The 22,945-nt window shown below is 40.5% G+C and overlaps 1 protein-coding gene across 3 annotated transcripts in view; it reads right to left on the bottom strand.

The window, feature by feature from the left end:
- ctdp1 (CTD (carboxy-terminal domain, RNA polymerase II, polypeptide A) phosphatase, subunit 1) overlaps window positions 1–22,945 on the bottom strand; it is a 58,489-nt gene that overhangs the window by 9,544 nt on the left and 26,000 nt on the right. For all 3 annotated transcript variants that reach the window (XM_076157169.1, XM_076157170.1, XM_076157168.1), the window contains exon 12: window positions 17,700–17,911. In XM_076157169.1, coding sequence (XP_076013284.1) covers window positions 17,700–17,911 — 212 coding nt within the window. The remainder of the gene's footprint in view (window positions 1–17,699; window positions 17,912–22,945) is intronic.

Genomic DNA, 22,945 nt, shown 5'->3' with positions numbered 1-22,945 from the left:
ATAATCGATAGTTACTTTTGTGTTTACATCCTAACTGCAACAAAATCTATTCCTGTTCCCCTTCCTTGCACCCATGCTTCTTAGAGTACCTAGTGTGAGAAAGAGGTGAGGCAGTGTGCAGACTGAACATGAGTCAGTGTCATGTTTGTCACCCTAGTCAACCACATCTACACCCCCATCTCTGGCTTCGCCTAAGGCAACAAGATCAGATTGAACTCCCATCATAAGAGTTACTTCTTTTCGCCGTCTGCTCATTGGGGAGACGTGTAAGGATTCAGACACAGAGCTCTGTTGTCCGTTACACACTGACAGGATGGCATTAGTAAAGACCGCACAAAGGGTGTATCAATAAACCGCCACGTTATATCCTTGGAAAAGTCACACAAACTTGTTCCGCCTCAACCATTTCAGTATGATGGACAGGAACATTAATTATTGATTGGTAAATAAAGAACTTTGCCTTCAGACTCAGGTGTAACGCAATCCATACAGCTGGCACACGTTTGTGAGGCAAAAGTTCAAAACATCACCCTAGTTTCAAACTCACTCTAATTAATTACTTACTTTGCTGACTTTACTAAAAATGTTGTAAATATAAAAACTTACTGAAGCGCTCAGATATAGCAATTCAGTAGCAAAGGTAATATCATGCTATTGGGCAATAAAAACATACATATTGTCCTCTCCTGTGCTTTCCACCTCCTTTTCCTTCCTATGGCGGGGGGGTCTGAACACTTCACTTACTGTCTGTGACTGGTTACCGGGCTGAGGTATTACAGCAACACACTGATGGATGTTGTTTGAGTATACATATACACTTATACATTGTTTTTCTTTCAAAGGAAGTTTTGAAAACATGGTCTGCTGAATAAATACTGGCAAGATGTGAGCTCTGACAGTCCATTCTGCCTACAGACATGATAGAAGCTAAGTTCTTCCACATAAAAGACAACAGCATAGCCCTGCAGCAGTGGATCCTGGCAGAAAAAGGAAGGATACAACAACACCACCCGCCATCTCCCATCCTCCTGCCTCATCAGTCCATGCAGTGGGTGTGCAGCGCCGAGCACCGAGTTCAAAGCTCTTCCTCCTTGCTGAATAACTGCCCCGGTGAGATGGGGTGGCTCCTAATAAGGAACTCTTGTCTCAACACCTCCATCATTGGAAGCATCCCTCTGTCAATGTCTGACTCTAACTAGAGACCACACACAGAATGTAACAGTGAGTGTGTGCTTGCTTTGTACCTTGTGAAAACAGACGTGAATATTATAATTGAGGTTTGGACATTCAGAATAATATCAATATCAATATTACATCAAATAACATTGATGTGAAAGAGGCGTCACAACAGTATTTCCCCATCTGCATGTCCTCTTAACTCACCTTCTCCTCTCTTGTGTGGCATTCTAAAGCAAAGAGTATAGGTATATTTTGCCAATTTGTGTCTAATTTACTTTGGCAGCAGAGGAAACTGTATAAATTGTAGCAGCTCATTAAAATGCAGATGCCCATTGTTTGTTTGTTTTTACCCGAGACACATTAAAACATACAGTAGCAACTGCAATAGGATACTAGTGTATTAAGCTTTAACAAGCTTAATGGAATAGCTTCCATTATAACCACCTTAACCCCTTCAGTAACTTTTGCCCTTAACTTTCCACTTTTAGGTCAGACTCAACTACGGAAGGGCTTATTTCTTAATGATGAATAAAGTAATGCAGCTAAAAGTATACTGGGTACAACACATCTCTGCAATAATAGCTCTCCTGCTGCTGTCACTGTTGCTCTCTCCATCTGCCCATAAAACACACAGCTGAAAGCAACAATTCCTCGTCTATTCCCTTGTTCAAAGTTATTCTGAGTGTGGTGGGAGAATCACAAGCTGAGGAAAAAGGAAACGGGGTGAGCTGAAGGAGAGTATCCACCACTTCATCACAGAATAACATCTGGATCGCAAAAGAACAAACTGCTGATACCTGAGAGAGTGGAGATGTTCCCTCGGGTGGACCGGTAGGTAAAGGTTTGGGAGATGATTTGTAGGTATAAGAACAATGTAAAATGGTGACGTTGAACAGTAAGAGGATGATCTACAACCAAATGCAGGCACTGAAAAACTGCCTGCATCACAGCTTGGTGAGCCGAGAGGAAAAGCATGTTTGCATTCTTCGTTTCCCTACTTAAGTATTCCTATTTCCCCCCCCTCCTTTTTATACATGTGAAAACCCTGAGTAAGCATTCCTATTCCTCGGTCTACCGACCTCCTCGCACTGCTGAGCTTTGTTTATCGGAGACAGGGAGCACCAGGAGCATGCATTCACATACACATGCTTGTATAAAGCCATTGGATTGAGTGCACTCAAAAGGGCAGCCAAGCAAGGTTGAATGTCGTCGATGTCTTCTTAAATCCCTGCGAGTGACATTCACAATCCTCTCATCCTGTATGTGTCACCCTTCAAAGCACCCCGGGATTCAGATGTCTTTCAACATTGTCAGAATAACCAGGCATCTTTGCGTCACATGAGAAATCGTCCCCTGGGCCAGGTGGCTCGACACTGATCGACTCCAGGGGCTGAAACTAGACTTAAACACCGCTCATAATACAAATACACAGTGACTGATCATTTTTTAGCCCATCAAGTCACTTTCCTCAAATAAATGGAGCTGATCAGTCAAGGATTGGATTGCTTCCATAACTCACTTCAGTTCCACATGGGGCACAGAACATACTAACCACTTCATAACTTACTTATGAAGTGACTGAAATATTAATGGTGACCTCAATCCAAAAGGAATCCTAATCCATGGAGTAATGAATACTAAAATGTCCCAACAAGCCTTTGTCTAACCGTGGGCGTCCACATTACCCTCCTTTACTCAACATCCAAAAAGTAGAAATAAGACAGAGCAACGATTGTGCTGACAAAAGTTCTTGAACGCTATACTTGGAGAGAGTTGTGGAGCCAGGTGTGAGGAAGACAATGCAAGCGATGGGAAAGCAAACTGTAAAAAGCCCTGCAGCAGCACTTTCTCTCCTAGCTTTGCTGAGTTGTATTTCACAAAGTGAGAGCAAATGTTACTCACTTAAAAATAGAATCTTTTCCCCCCCTTTACAATGTTAGATACAGTTTTTTGTGGAATTTTATAGATTTTTGCTTATGTTAATCAATTAGGGCCAGGATAGTAATAATGGCTAACACATGACAGCAATTCCCTTTATTATGGATCCGGGGTAATGATATACTCAACACTTTCCACAGTTTTGTCCCATGATAAAATAATTTGACCCTGTAATAGATTGTTTTACGAGCTAAATTGAAAAGGAACCGCTTTGACTGCCTGTCATGAAAAAGCAACAGAGTGAATGCAGCCGGCCGACGTAGAAGTGGATGAACCGCCATGGCACGCCTGTTTGAGGCAACAAGCTAAATGCAATTAGTCTGTTTGTTTTCTCATCTCACTCGAAATGTCAAGACACCTGCATAAATTCCAGCTTTTAATGGTAGACATTTAATTAATCTGCACAGAGCATCCATGTCCCCTGCAGCAGAGGATAGATATGAAAGCTTTTGCCTTCAGAGAGATAAAAAAGAAAAGAAAAGCGGCATTGGAACAACAGTCACACTCTGCTTATCTCCGGCAAGAAGTTTTCATAAATACTAACAGGATAATTTGAATGCACATTGGAGGTGTACAGCACTGTTACAGCAGTCTTAAGACTATCAGGCCACCCTTAAAAACAATTACCAAGAAAAGGGCCCAGGGGTAGCAACGTTCTAATTGAAAAGCTCATGGAGTCTGACTTACAGTACACAAAAACTGATAATAGCTTTATTTTCCCCCTTTCTACCTCATCATCTTCTCAAATAGAAGATGAGGAGCGCACTGATCCACGAGCCGTTGGCTCAAATGTAATGAACACAGGGCTGAAACTTATACCAAAGCAATACAGTGGTCTGTAAGCACTTAAAAGTAGTGAACTATAGTGATCCATCGTGAGTAATACAATAAACAGTTTACCCTGCATCTTATTTTCAATCATTTTCTGAAAGATTGGAAAATATTCATGTGATAAAACATTCACATCACAAACACACGGCGTGACAGATTTGTATAAACTGAGGGCACTAATTTCATCTAAAGAACCATAACAACAGGTAAATCTGGTGCCGATTCCTGAGGAAGGTCATTCAAATACCAAAGCTGTGTTACAATGGACAAGATGAAACCCCCCCAAAACACCATTAAACACCAAAACTGCAAGTAGAAATGTGTTGAAATGTGTTGAAATGTGTGACGGAACAAAAAAAAAAGTCAGCGATGTGAAATGTTTCTGCACTGCTGCATGTCTTTTTGACATTTCTAACAGTTACAAACTGAATCTGAGCGTGCGGAGAACAAACAAATGACGAACCAACAGATGGAATGACAAAGCAATGACTTGGTCGGCAGTTTTGTAAATGCACTAATCGCAAAAAACGATCAGAAAACAGATGAAGTAACAACGTGAATGCTGCCCGGTCCCCAGAACGCAGGCTTTGTTTATATGCATATGAAGTTCTGAAGGAGGAAAGGGAGTACGAGTTATTAGACAAGCACAGGCTGCCAATAATCCCACACCAATAAATGTGGATGTAATAGTGCCTAAGAGCATGCGGGGAGAGTGAATATGGACCATATACTGTAACTTGGAAAGTATAGTAAAGTGTGTACATCACTTCTTTAAAGATGATGCTGATTTTAAAATCGGTTGCGGCATCTACTGCGGAGCAAAAGGGACTGAAACCAATATAAAGCAGTCATAATTGTTTTGTAAAGCCATTGCAATAGATACAAACAGGTGTATTATGATCTGATCCAAAAAAAGATTGAATGAACCTTTGTAGCTAGTAAATGGTAGGCACTCGTTTTAGATTCTATCTTTTTTCAAACAGGAAAGGGATGAGCAAGAACAGATTTTGTCCATGTAACAGAATCACACAAAATGTTCAAAACTGTGGATCAGATAGCAGGACTAAAGGAATATCCATGATTTTGCAATATGTAAATACAGAGATGCAGGCAGCGCACAAGGCTTTCTGTTAATCTCCAACATAAGGGCAGGGCGCCAGGAAAGTAAAGTATAACCTGGAGAGACGAATAAAAAAAGGAAGGGAGGAAGAGACTTAGTCCAATTTACAGCGTGCCAAGATAGACTGTGGCCGTGTTTCGCTTTCATCGCAGCTATAAACACATGGTAAACAGAAATCAGTACCACAGAAAGCAGAAAACACTGATTAGACAGCTCAACAGCTTAGTTGTTTGGAGAGGAATAAGAGAAGCGGTCCCGTCGGAATAAGACGAGACCAAGGCCAGGCGATAGCGTGGATCCTGACCCCATTAGATTGGAATAGAATTTGGACCAGACCTGGGTCCTGGGCCAGAACTCTGTTCCTAAGAACTCGGTGAAGTCAGTGAAGCCCTTGATTCTAAGGGAAAGATGAAGCCATTTCCATCACTTTAAACGATTTGATTGGGTTATTAAAAATGCTCTGCCTCTGAATACAACTGTGAATGCTTACTGGAAGATCAAGAGTAACTCTATTTAAACTCTTAATTAGTGCACGTTATGCAACACTGCCGTTCGGAAGCAAGGCTAAGGCGCTTTCATAAAGCAGTGAAGCAGTAAACACCATGATTGCATTACAATCAGTGTGTGCAACTGTGTGTTTAGAACCAAACCTCACAAGCATATCAGCTCTTTGATTTCATTTTCCAGCACCACAGAATTTGTACCAAATTTTGTCAGTAGTCATTTTCTAAGCTGAGAGGGGGCAGCTGTATTAAAGAGGTGATAAATGTCAAGTATGGTTATTTATTTTAACTGAAAATTGTATATTGGGGGAAAGTTGAAGAGGGAGAATTTCAGCCTCTATTATTTAACTGGAGAGATATGAGTTCTGCTGGGTGGTCAAGCTTCAGTGCAAACAAAACAAATCATGACTGACAGATATGTAACATTGAGGAGGTTTAGAAACCCAGAGAGAAGGCACAGAGAGACTGCGGGAAGTGTATCAAAACTTCCCAAATTGTGCTTTTAAAAAAAGGTTTTACCCCATCAAAAGGTTCTCAGCTTTGTCACTGTTTGGTTGGGTTTAGAATGATGTGAACAAGGGTTCATCTGAAACACATTTTTATGTCAACGTGTCCTGCAATTTTCGCAATTCTTTCCAAAACCAGCACCTGACAGCTGCAGAGAAAACATCTAAATCCATAGCGGCGCAACCCTGCAGAACTAATGGCTCTGTATCACTATTATTATGCTGTGAACAGGCTTTGAAGTTTAAAAGAGTAAAAAAAACACACTGCAGACAGGGAAGGGCCTCTGTTTGACCCACATCTCTGCGGTATCCTTTAGTATGAAGAATCGTAGCCTGATTGGGCTGGAAAACGTGAAACCGCTCTAGGCAGTTCACTGACATCACGTTGCGTGACTTTAAACCTGTTCAAACGATACGCACTGTGGCATTTGTTGCCTAATGCAGCCGTCTGTGAAGGCAAAATTGAAATTTTAATTTGATCTAAAGGGAAAGAAATAACAGGGAAAGAATGATGCCAGGGGAAAGCAGAAAGAAATCAATTTCTCTTCACATGGAATGCAGATATCCTAGAGTGGTGTTGACATGATGATGGTGTTTTGGCTCTGGATGAAGACGTACAGTAAGGGCTTAAAAGCTGCTTAAAAATTAAGGATATTCAGTCACCTGGGTTGCCATCAATTAAGCGCAACAAGATAGAAAGTATTCTTCCTGTGCGGACAGCAATTTAAAAGAACAGCACTCTGTTCACTCTGAACACTGACTCATTAAAAATGAATAGACAAGCAATGCCAAGAGAGAGTAAAATTGCTGCTTGCGTCATGTAGAACCTATGTTGCATTGATGTATGTGAATACAATTTAACAACCGTTTAGAATGAGTTCACTGCTGAACTTTACTTGCAACATTCCCGGAGAGACAAATAGGTTTTTGTTTATATGTGGTGGTAGAGCAGTTGCTGACATTTGAGTGTTTTTGGTGCAGAAACATGTTTACTCAATATTCATTTTAATAAATAAAGTGGTCGACACCTAAAAAAGAAACACATAAACTGATACAGCAACAAGATATCTCCTCGCTCTTTGATTCAGCAATACAATAATATTTGAGCATAATGTCACAAGCAATTTTACAATAATGGATTTAAAATGGCAAGAACATCAGGCCGTAGCTGCTGCAGGCAGTGCATCCTTCTCTACAAACCCTGTTATGATGCCAGCACTAGAGGCAGGATAAATGAGGCCTCATGTATCCAGGTGTGCTGTGTTAGGGAAATAATCATAGGCTATATCTACCAGCTACAGCATCCTTAGGGCTATTGTTTTGGAATTTGGATTTCATTGTAGAAACAATGGGAGCTTTGGGGCTCAATGAGGGCATGGAGCTTTACTTTCAGATTTACTACTGCAAAAACTCACAAAACCAAAACAGTGATGTGAATTTGGATTTGGATTTAAAGCAAGAGTTGTGAATTGTGAGCCTACGTGCAAATATGATCTACTATATCTTTTTACTGCAATATTAACGCAGATATATTCTTACTTGTGATATGATAGTCATCACATCATCATCATTGTGCCCAAATTAATATGTTGCCACAGTGTCCACAATGGTAGAACAGGATATTAAGATCCCCTTAATATAATGCCACTCAATTAGACCATGTGAGCCAAAATGGGTTTGTATTACTCAGTATTTCCTCACTTGCATGTGGAATAAGCTCTTCATGCAAGAGGCAAAAATAATGACAGTCTGAAAGTACATTTTAATAAACGTTTGAATCTGTCTTTGGCTCAAGTATATTTGGATCGACAAATTTAATATCCCGAACAACTGTTGATTTGTGAGTTTGTGAGGCACGCATCAACCCTTGAACTCTCCATCTCTCGCTCTCTAACACTTGAAATATGGAGCACTAAAGCAGAGAGTTTAGGTTTACTTTTCTGTTTTAACGTGTCAATTATGCTTCCACAACAGAGTCTGCAGAATGAGGTGTTGCTCTTGAACAGGCAGCGGCGTATTAGCATTCTGTTTTTCCCAGGCTTTTACTGTATCTGTGCCCCTGCAACATGTCGGTAATGGGACATCAGCGTGCTCATTAACATCAAGGAAGCTTTATGAATGAGTTTAAAATATCAAAACACTTATTTAGCTCTCTTAGACTCTTACCCATGAATTACTGTCATTGTGTTTTCTCCATTTGACATCAATTTACTATTAGTTTTACAGATAAAAGCTCAGGAATCTAATAATGACATAACCATGACTTGTACCAGCCTTTAACTGCCGCTGTTTAACTTGAACTGCACAGTTTCAGAGCTCAAGTGAAGCAGTATTGATTATGTTTCAGAAGAGGTCCAATTGCTGGGAAAAACATCTCTCCACGCTCCAGTGAAAGTCTATTCGTGACATGAACTACTGCTTCAAACAGAGTTGAATCACCAACATCTTTGACAGTGTCAAAAAGCAACACAATCTTTAAAAAAAAAAGAAAAAAAAAAGGATTTATTCTGGGCTGTTCGACCGGATTGCATCAGCTCCGCGTTTTTCAGATTTGACATCTTGTGTTTGGAGTGTTTTCAAACGGGGGGGCAGGGACTAAATGAAAGTAGTGATGTTTGTAGGTGCCGTAACAACTCTTACACACGCATCTTGACAAGGTTTTAAATAATTGGGGCAGAAACCAAAGCTACTCTACACTAAATTAGGATGCTGCTGCAAAAACCAGGTCACAAGTAAATTGGGACAGATTTTGCTACGTATGTTAATAAAGCAGCACGTCTAATCCGTTCACATTCTGGGGGAGCAGCAACAAAAACAATCTAAGAAAATAATTAATCTTCCGGAAAATAATTAGTCACCAAAAACGAAACAAAAGAGGACACAAGACTAATTTAGCGACTATGACCAAAAAGTTGACAAACAGTGGATATTTGCTGAGTGCACAGATAAAGTTGTGGAGTCTCTCTGCTGCATGGTGACAATCTTGTTGAACATGCTCAGACATGCTTAACCAATCTGTTATTAAGCTTCTACTTGTAAATTGGTACAGAGGGTGTTGTGTGGTGTGTCACAGTTTGACTTATTAAATGGCCAGGTGAAAATATGGCGGCTTCTATCAGTTAATCAAATTCAGCTCGCCACAGCTGATGACAGTGATCTACAGCACATCTGCACAAAGTGTTCAAAGTGCTTTCTTTCCAACATCGGGATTCATGATATTGGGAATTAAGCTTTTTTCAAACTTTTTCAATTCTCAATTAGATGATTCTGCTATGAATTCGCCTTAAAAACAAATATTTTATTTTGTGTACGTTTGGATTATGTGTACTTTTAATGCAATGTTGAATATTTTGTGTATATGTGCTCCGGGTCAAGCAAATGTTGCGTGTGTGACCCAGTGCGCCTTCTGTCAACTCTCGTTTGACCAACAATCCACTTGCCCTTCCCCAGCAGAAGTTCATATTTTCAAACACTAAAAAGACAGAGGTTAACCTGAACAAAGTAAGGCCATTGGCAAAAAGCGTGAAGTAATGAGAGGAAAAGTAATTATCAACACAACAAACTGGAGGAACTGTCTGATGAGGCATAACCCCAGATGTTGCACAGCCCCGTCCTGCGCCTGAGACCCAAAATACAGCACATTATTGTACTCTACAGAAAAGCTGCTATCTACCTCACGATGGAGTCGGTTCCTATTTTTATCTGCAAGGATGTACGCCCTCACGGTATCATGGACAACGAGGGTTCGTGGAACCTGCTGAGAGAACTGGATTACATGCAAGCCCACAGCCGTGTTTTAAAAGAAAAGTAGGAATAAAGAAAAACAATGTTGGCCAAACCTAATGGCAGCTATTCTGTTGTTCTGCCCTGCTCTGGGAGCTTCTGTTGTTGCAGCCAGGCGAGGAGGAACACAAAGACTAGAGCTCTACACCGGCAACTTCAATACAACACTCGCTTTTATGACAAAAGCATAACATCTACGTTTCAAAAGAGAGAGAGTAGGGATGGGGATGCACAATGTTGCCCCTCATGGAAAGGCAATTGACATGAGTGCTTTAATATTTAATGAACATATAAGAGATACTGCAAAATCAGCACAATTGCATATGCTCTGAAATCTGTTAAGATGCCTGGGGTGAAATACCTCCCACGTTTTGCAGAGTTCCTTTTAATTTAAAGCGAGTTGTCTCATTTGGTTGAGCCATTTTTACAAAATGTGCCCCCGGAGTCAGGAATGTTGTTGTGGAATGACCGCACTGACTTGAGGAAAAGTGAGTATGCACCATTGTGTGAAATGTGTCCCAAAGTGAGTATTACCTTTAAATAACTTCCGGATGGTCTCCACTGCTCCTTGCACAAGCTTAACAAGCTTTATAAGAGACACACAGAGTACATAGGGTCCATCAAATTGAACCCCAGACTTTCCTTCAGATCTTTTGATGCAGATAAGTTGCTTCAGACTCACATTCAAAGGGGCGAAAATGATATCCATCAAAATGAGACAATAACCATGATATAACAGCCCACACAGGACAGAAACACTGTTGGTAAAACAAGACATCTGTGCTGAAAAACAATACGTATCAGCTGCGCACCTGAATACAAAACTACATGTAAACCGATTTGCTCAACACAATTCCTTCAAATGTAGGACCTCTGTAGTGTTATCTTCATTAAGTAAGTAGTGTTTAGCGACAAGGAAAGACGACAGATTTGACTGGATCTTAGTTGTAGTGGAGAGGAGGAAACTTGATTCATTATGAGCAGTTTATAATCATCTAAATTCATTGTACAGCAACATTTGCACACTTAAGCTTCAGCTTGTGTATCTACAACTTTCCTCAACCATTACTGTAGTTGTATGTTCTGGGCTCATTAACAGCGGCAATTAAATGTGACCTCTATATGAGCTTCTAATTTATAATTGGTGTCTTTTTCCAGAATTGGGCAATATCCACAAATGCCCAATCAAATTGAATCTCAAATTATTCCAACTGGTAAAATTGTTTAATAGGTGAATAGATGTGAAAGGGCAGGGATACAAGGCAATACGATCTGTGGCTTTGGTCCGAATCAGGGACTCAATTGTTTTCACGCAGCATTTGACGATGATAAAGGGGAAATTGTACAATACCAGGGTACTAAATAACAGTTAGAGAGAACGGCAAGCATACTTCTCGGTAGGTTGGTGGGGTTTGCTGCGGTGTTTGATTGGTGTTTAATCAGCTCTCAAGACAGGTAGCATCTCTTTGATATCAAGCGGTGGGTCCATTAAAACCGACTACGTAACGTTGCGCTCCGCTGCTCATCGCTCCTCTGATTAATGAGAGCGCACAATTTCATCACAAGGTTCTCCGCAGAAATGTTAAGCAGAGAGGGTGCTCCTGCCCGGCTCTGCACGTCTGTCACCAAAACGACTCATCTGTGGAGGAGCGGGAGCCGCTTTCTCACTCTCCTATGAAACAGCGTGTGCCAGCTTCGGCATATTCAGCAGGCGTTCCATAATAAGAGTTCCTTTTTCTGACCTGATCTTGATGTATGTGTTTTTTTTTATGGATGACAGCTGCTCACAGAGGCCACAGTCACCTCTCGCATCACACTGCCATGTGGTGGTGTTCCAGCACGAAGACTATATTTTGGTGTCTTGTTTGCAGTTATTACCTTATGTATAATGAGTTATTGTTAATAAATAAATGAGTTACTGTGTCTTTGTTTGTGAAGTAAGACGTTATGAGGGTTTTTAATACTGCTGGAATCAAAATCAATGACCTATGTAGCCTTCACTCCATTCAAAGTCAAGAGAAGTAGGGTTAAAGTTATTAGGACTAAAAGTTGATGGTTAAATTGTGATGAATGAAGTAATTTTAGTAAATGTGTAATAATTTTAACAAAAAGGATTAGATGACTTTTTCGGTGTGATAAAAGAATAGTGAATCTAGTGAATATTTATTTTGTTTATTGATTATGTTGATGCTTTAAGAACGGAACTATTTCTTTGGTAATATTTACAGGGTTTGGGTTGAAAAGGCTGCTCTGTGTCGGGCCGGGGCAGGAATGAAAACATCTTGGTATGTCTTCATGGCTGGGACGATCATTATTCCATGCGGGCATAAATGCAGGCAAGGCATGTACAGAATTCTCACTAACTTATGAAGTTGACCTGTCATACATAAGGCCATTGCATAATAAAGCTTTTCACAGTCAGGCAGTCAGTCCGCAGGTAGATTCATCACGGTGTGCATTTTTCAACAACTTCATTCTCTCTGAAGCTCAGTGTTCCATCAGAAAGCACAGTAATAGCAAATTAAGTAGAGCGAAGCGCAAGGGATCACAATAGAATGTATAATAATTTGTAATTCGGAATCCAACAGCAGCTCTTGGGACGAATCACCCTTCAAGAGCTACAGTTGGTCACCAATGCTCGTGTGATGCAATGCAACAGTGTTGAATGCTACGCAGAGCAGTAGTAATAAGATATCTTCTTGCAGAAAGTCCTGTGGGATTCGGAATAAGGCTATAACAACATACAATGACAATGATGACACACTGCCCAGCCACCAAACTGGCATTGTTCAAAAGACCTCCAACAAAGAGGGGCACAGAGATTTTAAGTGTGTCTGACAACCTGGAAGGAACTTTTCCAGCCCATTTGTCTTCACCATCACCCCAATGCTGGCAATCTTATAACAAAACGCAATTTCAAGCTGAGTGAAGTGAAGGCAGTCTGAAAAGCAGAGCATCAGAATGAATGAAGGCACACAACCTTGTTCGGCAGGAAATTAAATAGCAAGACCAGATAGCACTTGATTTTCTGTAAAACAGTGATGCAATACTTAAGCAGCAGCAAAGAGAGAGCATTGCGTGATAAAGATCCAAGTTACCCATGGATATTAGTCAGAGCGCAAACTGTATGTGTGTGAAATACAAAGAGGGCTGATCTCTATTATTGTTCTGCATGTGGCACATTTTTAGCAATTAATAAACTTGTCGTTGTACAACAATCAGCAGTGGTTTTGGGTTAATGTCTTTGTTGGAATGACAGTGGTAAACATTTTGGGGAGGAAACAGGAAAAACATTTGTACTCGGTTGAGAAAAAGAAAATAGAGCTATTATTTTTTAATTTGAGACTCCTCACCTATTTCGCCACAATTTGGAATGTCCAGATCCCCAAACTCTTGCCACTGACCGACCCTAAGCAAGTTTTATAAAGCACTTCCTTCACATTTATGTGGTGTAATAAGAAAAGGACTTTTAACTAAACTTGTAATATCAAAACTATGGCTATGACTATTCACCCAGCATGTCCTCTGTCTTTAATCTTAATTTGCATTTTTCAGTAGAGGAAATGTATTACTAATCACAGAGGCTTCAAATACTCAGATATCCACATAGCTTACTGAGCAGGTGGGATCCCTGGTGGAGAGGGTTAGTCTAGGATTATTTGTAAACCGCAGCGCGCTATCAATTGGCAGCAGAACTTCCACTCGGTAATCCCAACCAGGGTGTGATGTGTTTGCCGTTTGGCTACAGTTCTATTATCAATCCACTGTATGCAGGCCAGAGCTTCTTCATGATAGACAGAGTACCGACCAAGACAATCTATCATTAAGAGCTACTCGCTACGCAAAGAGAATGGTAGGGCAGTAGAGCTACAAGGACTGAAGCAAACTAATGAATGGATACATAAACTTGATCACTGCATGAAGGTCAGCACAACATGTATATCGATCCATTGATCTGTTCTTAAACGACATTTTAAACCAGTTAGTGGAGACTGGAGGATGACGGGTGCTCATTTTAATGGATAGCAGCTCAAGATACTCTGTAGCAACAAAAATATTGTCTGATATAGCTTCTTACGTTCTGCTGTTGCTGACAATAATATTGGCATGTGAAATGTCTGCTACTGGCCCAAATCAAACATTTGACTGGAGACCGGCATTTGGAATGCAAATACAAACATGAGCAGACAGAAGTTTGAAAAGAAAAACGTGCGAGAATGAAAATCAGACATATAAATGTTGATATTGCAGGGTTTTTCCTCCATAAGCAATTATTTGGTGGCTGCTAAAGCCTTCTTTGCCTGCGACGAAGTGAAAAATTTGAAATAAGCGGGGAGAAATGTCACTTTGACCTGTGCCCCACTTTTTTCGTGCAATATGAGCAGATGGTATTAATCCCAATTATCAATTTCATTGGGAAAGAAACTCAAAAATGAATTACTACTCGTGTGCAAGTAAGACTCCAAAGTCCAATTTGCACAATCAGTCAAGTTGAAAAAAAATGGGTGAATTGAATCCCAGTGGAAATGAAAGAATTCTGATGCATGGACTTATTGCCTAAACAATCGTAACAGAATCAAATCTCCTTTGGACCAAAAACTTGCGGAACCTACTTTCCATCTCTGATCTCCATCACTTTTACTGCCCAAGACACTTAAACCACTCAAATCTGTGCACCTCTTAGCAAAGCTGCTTGATCAGATGCAGAAATCAAACCACTTCAACCTGACAAGTGCTACAGCAAAGGCCTGGAACTGTGATTCAACTGCTGCAATCAGGACGAGGTAAGAGCTTCTGTGAGCCGGTGGGAGATGAATGGTTTTGTTGGCGAGGTTAACCCACCTTTTATATTGACCCTGCAACCTTCGTCTCACTTCAATCTGTTAACATGCTCAAGTATCATCCATATCAATCCAGACTAGCAAATAATGACCACTACACACCCACAAGCGGGCTAAAATGCGGCATTCTTTTAATATTCTCATTTTTGAGGCTTAAAGACATTCAAGACTTGCGTTAATATTATTCAGTGTCATGACGAGAGCAAAGGCAGATGTTTAGAAGGGCCGAGCATAAAGAAAGATGGGGTTAAGCCCGTTCAAGGATGCGTTTAATTGAACAAGGTTGTTAAACTCTTCCCGTTGCTTTGCAGTTAATTAGAAGAGAAAGAATAAAAGAGTTGAAGCTCAAAGCGATTAGGAACACAACTGCTGTGGTTCAGACCTAACCTCTTTGCCAGTGCAGCTGCAACTACAGTGTAGCGCATGCATCATCGTATTGCCTTGATATATTACGCCACATTACCTCACGATCATACAGTTAGATCATTCAGAAACAGCAAATTGAAGATACCTGTCGGCTACTTGATAGATAAGGAAGTTCTCCAAGGAGCTGATCATCACAAAATGATGGATTTGGCATTGATTGACTTGCATTTTAATCTGAGTAACAGACCTATATAGTGTTTGCTGTAAATCAGTTTATGCAAATGCTGAAAATATATCTAGTGCCGACTCTAGCGTTCTTCAGTGGATTCAAGTATAACAGCCAGAAAAACACCTTCCTGCTTTAAGAGGAAGTAGAAAGGAAGCAGGTCAGCAGCCGATAGAAATGATGGTAAGAACAAAATACTCATTCCCGTCTCTACTGTAGCTTAGCAACAGCTCCGTGTGTGTTCTGTGTCAAATCATGAGAATGGTGAAAGAATGGGGACTGGTTGTTCACGTAATTGTTGCCATTCTGACATCTAAATCAGTACACGTATGTACTGTATGACTAACTGCAAAGTACCTCCGGCGCACAGTAGCGGACAGCACCGTGGCCTCATAGCAACAAGGTTTGAATCCTGTGTTGGCCCTGGTCTTTTTTTGTGTGGAGTATGCCTGTTCCCCGCTGTGTGAGTGTATGGGTTCCCTGTAATAGTCCGGTTACACAAAAAAAGATTAATGCTCCTGCCATTGCCCATGACTGAACGTATTAGGCTTTAGATCTGGAGTTGGTTGCCAGGCACCACACTAGGTTATAGACTTAAGTACTGCTAAGACCACAAATTTTGCCATTTGCTGGTCTTGTATTGAAAAACCTGTTAGTGCTATTAGCCTGACGCAGCTGGCCATGGACCTTTGGACAAAATGACTTGTTCCTTATAAATAATAAAGCTGCAAAGTTTCTTTTAAGATCTTTTTATCTTTTTTAATTTGAAATAAGTGTATTAGGAATAGTGAAATGAAAAAAAAGCAATTATGCAACTATATAAAACAACTGACAGTGTGAGCTTCACTCATGAGAAGCACCCAAAGGTGTCAGGCCAGGTGACTGATGGAACAACGAGTGCACTGTGCAGAGAGGGTGTTCAGAGCGGGAGAAAAAACATCACGGCGGGGACGAGGCCGCCACAAATCCCAAGCCAAGACCGTCCACAAGAGAGAAAGGGGTTTGGAGACTAAACGCTTGCGTTAATGAGGTATCTCTTTCCTCGAGGCCCTGACAATCAGAGCAGTGAGGCTGAACATGGACTTGCAGACAGGTGTCAAGTCTAGAGAAAGGCGTGTGGAAGTCTAACAAAACAGCTCACTGTCATTTCACACACCACAGTTACTCCCTCAACTATTGACATTTTGATCGGATCATAAGAAGCACAAATACCTAGATTTATGTTTTGGAGATGCAGTCTACCTCATTTATAAAACTGCACGAGATTTGTCCTCTATTCAAACCTGCTACCTACTTAGAAATCAATTAAAAACTGGTACAACATGTGGTCCTTGTTACACAAAGCTACAGTAAGTGTAAAGTTATATAGCAGCTACATGTAGCCAGATCCGGCACCAGTACATTCTGGTGTGTTGTTGTAAATGTAAGAAATAAATTGCATAAGGGTTTGGTTTCAACCAAAAGTTAAGAACCGCAAGAAGGTTGTGATGAAATCTTAAGTCATCACTTCAAAATGGTGCTTCTTGAAACGCAGTATGACAAGTGTCCACCGATTTAGTGCTAAATTGACAGAAATATAAAACCAACCTCTCATATAAAGCTACCATAACCCAGGTCTAAACCAACCGACACAAACATCAACTTGTCAAACTTGTCGCCCCCCCTCATTCATCACATCTGACGTGCATCAAACTGGATGGAGTGCAGCTTTACACATATATGCGTCTTACACAGTGACTTGATGAATGAACATGATGACACAAGAATGTAATAAAAGATAAGAATGAACTCCAGCAGTCTAACTGCACAGCTCCATTCAGCCTCCATCCCTTGAGTGACAAGAGACTGGTGTTCGAGGCTCCTTGACTGGCATCTGTATGTTTGGATGTGTATCCATTTTCATTATGGAAGGAATGAGGCGATAGCGAATATAAAAAGTGGGATGCATTCGGATTCTTGTCAACTGCCATTTAAGACTTGTTTTCACTCACGATGCAGATGATCAATAGTGAAAGCTGAACATGCCAATAATGGAAAAGTAAAAAAACAATGGTTGCAATTTGAGCTTTAGAGAGAAATTGAAGCTGTATAAACAAATATAAGCATTTCGATGTAAAGTTCAGAATGACGGCATAAAGGAGGAATTATAGTAGTATAGTTTCTTAAAAAAGTAAAGACGTAGGATGTGGAGCGCAATGCAGTTACATAACATTTAAACTCACAGTAAACAAGGCAGAATGATGAATTAGTAATAAATAAGGGATGTTGAGTGCAAACAAAATTATTAATTAAAAACACAAAGATGGATGGAACAAAAAATAAATGAAGATGAATCATAAATGAATGATATCTTGTGTGTGTGTATGTATCCAAAAGGTAGATTAGCCCGTGCGGTGTGTGTCTCACCTTGGCACGTCCTGGGTCACACTGGCCTCACTTGATGGTTCGTGGATCATCTCTTCCACAATCGGCGGCTGAGGACAATGTACACCCGCTGTGCTCGGCCCGGCGACTGGCTGCCGCTCCTCCTCTTCATCAGCCACCTCCATATCAACTGGCTTCTCCTTCGCTCGCCCTTCGCTCTCGGAGTCGCTCTCCTCGCCTAAAATGTCATCCACCTATTAGAAAAGAACTTTTATGAGCTGTGGTTTATCAGTTTGGTGAGGACAGTGTCATGGAGCTTGGAGATTTTACCCTCGTATTCGTCATTTTTCTACAACAGCATGTATACATATCACAACTGCCAAAACTATCCTAGTATTTTACACACAGACCCACACACTGCTATGAGGCACGGATGAATAATTCATTTCTCTCTCAACAGTGAATGACAATGATTTGGTAAGTCAGAGGAAGAAGCATATACCGAAAGTAAGCAATCCTTCCTTCCTGTTTATGATATAATAAACAATACAAAGTGAATAAAGAGCAATCACATGTGAATTGAGTTCCCTTGATGAACTGCTGCTAACCCTAACCCTCGTACAAATGAACTACAAGTGTTGTTTGCGGCTACATACGAGAAGAGTATACAACTGATCTTCAACCGTCACATCAATGTAAATAGGGACAGAGTCAATTCTGAGGGTTCTGCTGCACATATGCAGCTGTAATCCACCAACTCATTTAGGGATTTATGGTAATTTGCAATAAAAACAAGGATTAATGTGGGGGGATGTAATTTTAGAGATTAATAAGGGATTAATTGTCACCAAATTATATCAATCTACCACTACAATACAACCATGCATGACCTCTTCAGAAAAGAATAATAATTTTGTGTTCTCATCCCTGGGGTGAAAGGGGAAATAAACAGAATGAATACTCCTCTACGTAACCCGGTTCTGTTTAGGACCCAGTCCCAATCAAAACCTGGAACACTTTGTATTCTTCAACCTGCACCAGCTAAATCTAAACAAAACACTACCTTTCTACTCAGAATAATGTGCTTGTGCTTTTTGTTGTTTTGTTTTATTATAAAACTCTTGTGTTGTGTTTGTAACGGCCTGTAAAGATTTAAAAGGGTCCATCCTTATGTAACTAGACGTAGCACTAATACGGAGTTGCGGGCCTTGAGCTTAACACAAAGACCGTAGTAAACAGTCACAGTTTAAAAAATGCATGCATTAAAAACTCATGCATAACAATGATTTGCATTTATGCACTTGTGGTCTCAATATGGACGAATAACTTAAGAGCCAAGACGCACAAAACCACAAACGGATAACATTTACATTCTGATGGGGAACAGAACAGTAAGTGAGTGAAGGAATGACGGAAAATCGATCCATTATGGTAATCCTAAATAAAGGGGTCATTTATAAAAATGTTCACAGCCCCAGGTTGAATAAATGCCACCATAATTGGCGCTCATTCATGGGGAACCACTTAAACAGCTAGTAGTTGACCCATTCCCATTGCTCTGGTGTAAAAGCATGTTGAATCCAAAAAAGGAAACGTAACTTCTCTGCTATAGCATTCCGCAATTTGTGAGAGAATTTCATACTAGTTAAAGTTGCCGTGACAATGAAACAGGTCTCAATTTTCCTTAGACAGTCTGAGGAAATAACTTATCTTCATCTTAGCTGAGCACACAGAATGTGAACAAAGTAAAGTGCTCTCAAAGTATACCACTGCCTTGTTCTGTATGAATACACAGCAGGTCTTGTCTCCATTGTGGCCCAGTATAGCTTGTGACCAGAGGAGCCTCTGACCACTACCCTTTCAAAATCAATCCTCAGTTCAGTGTATCAGGGTGGTTCTCCCAACTTTAGCAGAAACTGACCCATTTACCATCCATGCAAACAAAGCGCCAGTCTTCCCACAGCGACGTGTCCGTGGCTGTAATAAAAGGCCGAGCAGAGAGCGCACGGCGTCGCAGATACAACTCAAAAGCTCGTCCGGGCGCAACAAGACGAGGAATGGGAACCGAACCGCTTTAGATACTTTAACCCCACACTCAGGTCAGGGCTGAGGAGTTAATGTGTCCACAACAAAGTATTACTGCGTATGGAAAATGGCTGGCAGCAGTTCATTTTGAAAGAGTGCCAGCAATTAGGAGTACCTGTCAAAATAGCAGCAAGATGTGGCGTCTAGGGAAATGAGCTGAAGTTGAGCTTAGGTTAGCTTCTTGCACTTTACTACAAAAACACACACGGGAATGTGATCGCCTTCAAACTGTAACACCATGCTGCATACTAACACAAGAGAGTTTTACTTAGTGATACACATATATTGTAAGAGATTTCTCCACTTATTTACCCATGACATCATTTTCCTGTGGCGTAATAAGTAGATAACCCTTTACAACTACGTGGCACTGTAAGATAACTTTGTCAAACAAATCCCAAAGATGAAGGATGAAGATCACTTGTGAGTTCCATCTGAGGCATTTCTTAGCTATTTCTTAGCTGCTGTCAGAGTTACACAAACAGTACGTGCACAACATTTTGCTAACTCAGTTATTGGATATCCACACGGGACTGTTTTCCAACATGTCAACTACACATACAGTACACATTTGTCTCGTCACTGGCGCTCCTGACAATACCGGAGACGGACAGTGCAGAGAGACAGCACAGCAGAAAGTGTGAGAGGACGTTGTGATACAGTATCTGCAGAGGGAATACAGTCTTGCCATGCAGTTCTTGTCCCTTTCCCAGCCAGCTTTCATCGTTTTGTCAGCACAGTTCCATACAATTCTGTCAAGTGGTCTTGCAGTATTGCCTGGGGGTTGGATATACTCTGATTATTTTTATCCATCATTATCCATCCAAACCAAATATATAGAACAGGGATACAGTGGATCTCTGAAGGGAATCTGTCTCCGGAAAAAATGCAGTCGACCTGAAACTGCAAAATTTTTTACTCAATATACTAGAGGACCTGCAAAGAGAGGACACAGTGTGCGAAAAAAGTATAAATGTTGAGAAATGCAACACAACGCAAAGTCCTCATATATAGTGCGAAAATAATCAATTCTTTGATGGTAAACTTTAAAGCTTTAAACACACTCCCTTTGCGTAGGTTGCCGTCTCCTTTATCAATGCACTGAGTCGACAGTGAGTCTTCAAAACAGCTGTCCGTGGAACTGAAAAGAGTTCGCTTTCAGCCGAGCAGAGAGTTGCATGCTTTTATAAGGCAGGAGTTCACATGAGGTTTGCCTCTTAAGGAAAAAAAAATACCAATGGTTCAGTGGCGTATATTGTATCATAAACACTGAAGAGAGCTATATACCTACAAGAAAATTCAATAATAGAGAATATTAGACGAGAAACCAGAGAGCTTTTTATGAAGGCAGCCTATCAGCGCTCAATGCCCTGCCCAACTTTCTTGCTCTCGCTTATACCAATAACTCAACACCTTCACCAGACTATGTACCAGCATAACTTGTTGTTGGATTTGTGTTAATATTGTGTTTCCTGCCCTTGATGATTATGTAATGTGTAGCACTAGCAGTGAGTGAGCTGAAAAAGGTAGAGATACTGGCCGTTGCTATGGTGAATTGTCCCCCTTTGTATGTCCAACCAGGGCTATTTCACACAAAAAATTCTGACAGCATAGCTACACACAGCATTGTCCTGTGTCTTCAACTCCCTAGCCATAATTTATGATTTTCAGCAGATATCCTGGTGTTATTAACACAACATTTCCCTGGCATTGGGACAGCCACTCCAGCAAATCAGCAATGATGGAGAATCAAAACAAAAGAGAATCAAGAACAATGTATCATAGCAACCGTCACTTGCTGATTTCACAAGATGATACCAGAGTGAATTTCCAGGAAATTAAAATATCAGGATTGTTTTTCCTTCTCGGGTTTTGTCTTGACGTTTCAAGCAAAAGATCAACATAAAATTTTTCAATGACTTTTTTGAAAATGTAAACATTTTCCAGGCCTAAAAATCTACTTTCCCAAATTCATGGCTCTTAATTTTTTATGACTGCACAAACCTTGGATTAAAGAGTCTTGTTGTCTTGGAGATTTAAGACAATCACATCTCAGGAGGGCTCGGCAGTAGCACTACCCCCGCTGTCCACCCCTCAACTGTGTCAACTCTGACAGCTTTGTGTTTATGGAGCCACACTTACTAATACCCCACAACATTAACAAGTTAATGCTAATGTGCAAGGAGACGAGACAAAATGTGTGTACCAAATCACCAGCAATGCTGACAGACATTTCATGCACTGGAAGCTGAGTCAAAAATGACCGGACAGTTTAATATCTCGAGAGAAACAGACGTGTTGGCTAAGATTTGCATAATACACATATAATGACTTTACATCAAGACCCATAAATTTGTTTTTAAAGAAAAGCTCAACGAGTATGTCACCTCAACTGAGAATATGAGAGGTGAACACAATTGTAATGGATTCATAATTCATTCATTTTCTGCTATTCTTTTTTGCACATGTGCCAAAATAGGAACTGATACTTCCAGTATATACTAGTTTGAGTTACAGGAAGTACTTTGAAGGACCTAGCTACTTTTCAGACGTGCAATAAAAATGCAACTGAGGTAAGTCGAGGTGAGTAATGAAAGGCTGAACTGAAACATTACTTTGTAAAGAAACAGAGCTTTCATTCAAAAAAAAAAAAACTTTCAAAAGCAACAGTTGGACTGGATCAAAAGATCAAATATTCCTGAGAGAGCTGAAGCTAATCCTTTGATCTAGCCCCAAAGCTTGATATCCTGCCATGGTCATCTCCAATACAAGGGGCGGTCAAGCACCAGACAGCTCCTATTGTTCTGCCGTGTTCACCTGAAAGTTTGGAGCGCGATTATAAATGCCTTTCAGGCAAAATTACATTTCCGTCATACTGCCTTGGTTTGGATCAGACAAAAGAATCACTTTTGAATGATGGAATGGTTTGTGTGGGAGAGTTAATTAAGTAATGTCAGAGTGGTGGTTAACTGCATTTGCCTGCAGCACAGGTCTGATCTCTTGTAATGCACTGCCTTATAAACTATGCTTGTAACAATCCAATGAAACTTTTCGGCGACACATATTGCTCAGATTATGGCAGCTCTTAAACTGCGTTTCGGATTGTATCTCAAAATGTAGCCATTTTGACAAACCGCACATAAATGTTACCAAGTAAACTCTCATTATTAGCTTTATTATAATTAGCACCTGCTCTGTCTGTC

The sequence above is a fragment of the Genypterus blacodes genome, unplaced genomic scaffold (assembly GCF_046128005.1).
Source record: "Genypterus blacodes isolate CSIRO-AG114 ecotype Tasmania unplaced genomic scaffold, CSIRO-AGI_Gbla_v1 ptg000072l_1, whole genome shotgun sequence".
NCBI lineage: Eukaryota > Metazoa > Chordata > Actinopteri > Ophidiiformes > Ophidiidae > Genypterus > Genypterus blacodes.
This window is presented reverse-complemented; position numbering and strand designations above follow the sequence as displayed.